The 3,220-nt window shown below is 47.6% G+C and overlaps 1 protein-coding gene across 1 annotated transcript; it reads right to left on the bottom strand.

Moving 5' to 3' along the window:
* Positions 1-294: 294 nt before the first annotated feature.
* On the bottom strand, positions 295-1,374 carry LOC140907160 (olfactory receptor 52K1). Its single transcript, XM_073332466.1, has one exon. The coding sequence runs from the start codon at positions 1,351-1,353 to the stop codon at positions 295-297; it is 1,059 nt and encodes a 352-aa protein (XP_073188567.1). The 5' UTR covers positions 1,354-1,374.
* Between the last annotated feature and the right edge of the window lie 1,846 nt (positions 1,375-3,220).

The following is a 3,220-nucleotide window of genomic DNA, read 5'->3' as shown; positions in this document are numbered from 1 at the left end:
TGTATAAATAAAATAACAAGCAGAGCTGCTCCAGGGCCTTGCAGACAGTGACGGCACACACTAAAGAACGGTGTGCTGGTTCCAGGGTGGGGTCTTGAGATTATTGGGCGCTCAGCTTACACGGTCCCAGAGCGTCCATGTCACTGGGCTGCTGTGATTGGATGTATGGTCTGTCCGCTCTGAAGGTCCCAACCGTGCAAGGCGCTGAGTGCCTCCAGCTCCCAGCACGGTCACGGGGAGTTGAAGGTGCGCAGCTGCTGCAGGGGAATGATCCCTCTATTACCAGTTACACGTCTATCCTCCAATGCCCTCTGCGGCAGTTCCTATGTCCTCTTTCTTGGCAATGGAGGGCAGACCCTTGTCATCCTGAGCAGGGAAAGCCTCGTGTGGCTCAGCACCAACGATTTGCCTTCTCCCAAAGGACCTCAGGACACGCTGCTTGATCTCCTTCGTCCTCACACCGTAAATGATGGGGTTGATGGTGGATGGGAGCAGCAGGTAGATGGCGCTCAGCAGATTATGCATGTCCTGCGAGATGGCCTGGCCAGACCGATACACGATGGAGGAGAAGAGGCTGGAAGAGTACATGAAGAACATCACTAGCAGCTGGGTGCTACAGGTGTGGAAGGCTTTATGCCGTAGGCTGCCTGAGGCGATTTGCAGGGCCGTGTGGACAATGGAGGTGTAGGAGGCCAGGATACAGACGGTATCGAAGATAATGATGACGGCTCCCACCACCATGCCCAAGATGCTGTTGTGGGATGTGCTTCTGCAGGCCAAACTCACCAGAGCCATGTGCTCACATGCGAAATGCTGGATGATGTTGGACTGGCAGAAAGGCAGCCTGGAGGCTAGAATGACCATGGGGCAGACCACAGAGATGCCGCGGATCAGGGCAGCGAGGGTCAGCGTCACCAGCAGGCCCTTGGACATGATGTTCACGTAGTGCAGTGGCTTGCAGATGGCGACGTACCTGTCCAGAGCCATCATCAGCAGAACAGAGGAGTCCATTATGATTATCAGGTAGATAAAAAACATCTGGGCCAGGCAGCCGGGCAGGGAGACACGGCTGGAATGGAACAAGAAGCCCAGCAACATCTGGGGCATGATGGCGTTGGTGCTGCAGAGCCCCACGGCAGAGAGAAGCGAGATCATCAGGTACATGGGGGAGTGCAGGCTCTCCTCCACCCAAATGATGTAGATAACCGTGCAATTTGCCACCACATTCACCAGGTAAAGGCAGAAGAATGGAATGAAGAGGAGAGAGTGAAACTCCTGCAGTCCAGGGAATCCAAGCAGGATGAAATCTGTGTAGGAGAGATTCCCTTCTGGGCTTCGTCTCTCTCCTGTCATGCTGGGGCTGGGCAGTGCGGGGATCGCAGAGCTGTGAAGGGAGGGATGCCGCCTTTCTGTGTTAGAATATTTCTGGCACGTTATAATGGCTACAGAATGAATGCCTGGTTTGCAGAGCAGATCAGTCTGTCTTCATAATGCCCCCATGCCTGTGGTATCTCAGCCCCAGTATCCTGACAATATTATTAGTATTAACATAAGAACGGCCCTACTGGGTCAGACCAATGGTCCATCTAGCCCAGTATCCTGTCTTCCGACAGTGGCCAGTGCCAGGTGCCCCAGAAGAATGAACAAAACAGGGAATCACCAAGTGATCCATCCCCAGTCACTCATTCCAGCTTTTGGCAAACAGAGGCTAGGGACACTATTCCTTCCCATCCTGGCTAATAGCCATTGATGGACCTATCCTCCATGAATTTATCTAGTTCTTTTTTGAACCCGGTTATGGTCTTGGCCTTCACAACATCCTCTGGCAAGGAGTTCCACAGGTTGACTGTGCGTTTTGTGAAGAAATACTTCCTGTTGTTTGTTTTAAACCTGCTGTCTATTAATTTCACTTGGTGACCCCTAGTTCTTGTGTTATGAGTAGTAAACAACACTTCCTTATCTACTTTCTCTCCACCAGTCATGATTAATAGACCTCAATCATCTCTCCCCTTAGTCGTCTCTTTTCCAAGCTGAAAAGTCCCAGTCTTATTAATCTCGCCTCATACGGAAGCCGTTCCATGCTCCTAATCATTTTTGTTGCCCTTTTATGAACCTTTTCCAAGTCCAATATAGCTTTTTTGAGATGGGGCGACCACATCTGTACACAGTATTCAAGATGTGGGTATACCATGGATTTATATAGAGGCAGCATGATATTTTCTGTCCTATTATCCCTCTCTTAATTATTCTTTGCATTCTGTTCACTTTTTTGACTGCTGCTGCACATCGAGTGGATGTTTTCAGAGAACTATCCACAATGACTCCAAGATCTCTTTCTTGAGTGGTAACAGCTAATGTTGGGATTGTTGGGATTATGCTTTCCAGTGTGCATTACTTTGTATTTATCAACATTAAATTTCATCTGCCCAGTCACCCAGTTTTGTGAGATCCTTATGCAGCTCTTCACAGTCTGCCTGGGTCTTAACTATCTTTAGTAATTTTGTATCATCTGCAAATTTTGCCACTTCACTGTTTACCCCTTTTTCCAGATCATTTACGCATATGTTGAATAGGATTGTCCCAGAACATATCCCTGGGGGACACCACTGTTTACCTCTCTCCATTTTGAAAACTGACCATTTATACCTACCCTTTGTTCCCTATCTTTTAACCAGTTACCAATCCATGAGAGCTCCTTCCCTCTTATCCCATGAAGGCTTACTTTGAGTAAGAGCCTTTGTTAAGGGGCCTATTCAAAAGCTTTCTGAAAATCTAAGTACACTATGTCCACTGGATCCCCTTGGTCCACATGCTTGTTGACCCCCTCAAAGAATTCTAGTAGATTGGTAAGGCATGATTGCCCTTTATATAAACAATATTGACTCTTCCTCAACAAATTATGTTCATCTATGTGTCTGACAATATTGTTCATCATTATAGTTTCAAGCAGTTTGCCTGGTACTGAAGTCAGGCTTACAGGCCTGTAATTGCCGGGATCACCTCTGGAGCCCTTTTTAAAAATTGGCGTCACATTAGCTACCCTCCCGTCATCTGGTGCAGAAGCTGATTTAAATGATAGGTTACAGACTACAGTTAGTTCCTTCAGAACTCTTGGGTGAATCCTATCTTTTCCTGGTGACTTATTGCTGTTTAGTTTATCAGTTTGTTCCCAAACCTTCTCTAATGATACCTCAATCTGGGACAGTTTCTCAGATCTGTC

The sequence above is a fragment of the Lepidochelys kempii genome, chromosome 1, assembly GCF_965140285.1.
Source record: "Lepidochelys kempii isolate rLepKem1 chromosome 1, rLepKem1.hap1, whole genome shotgun sequence".
Lineage (NCBI taxonomy): Eukaryota > Metazoa > Chordata > Testudines > Cheloniidae > Lepidochelys > Lepidochelys kempii.
This window is presented reverse-complemented; position numbering and strand designations above follow the sequence as displayed.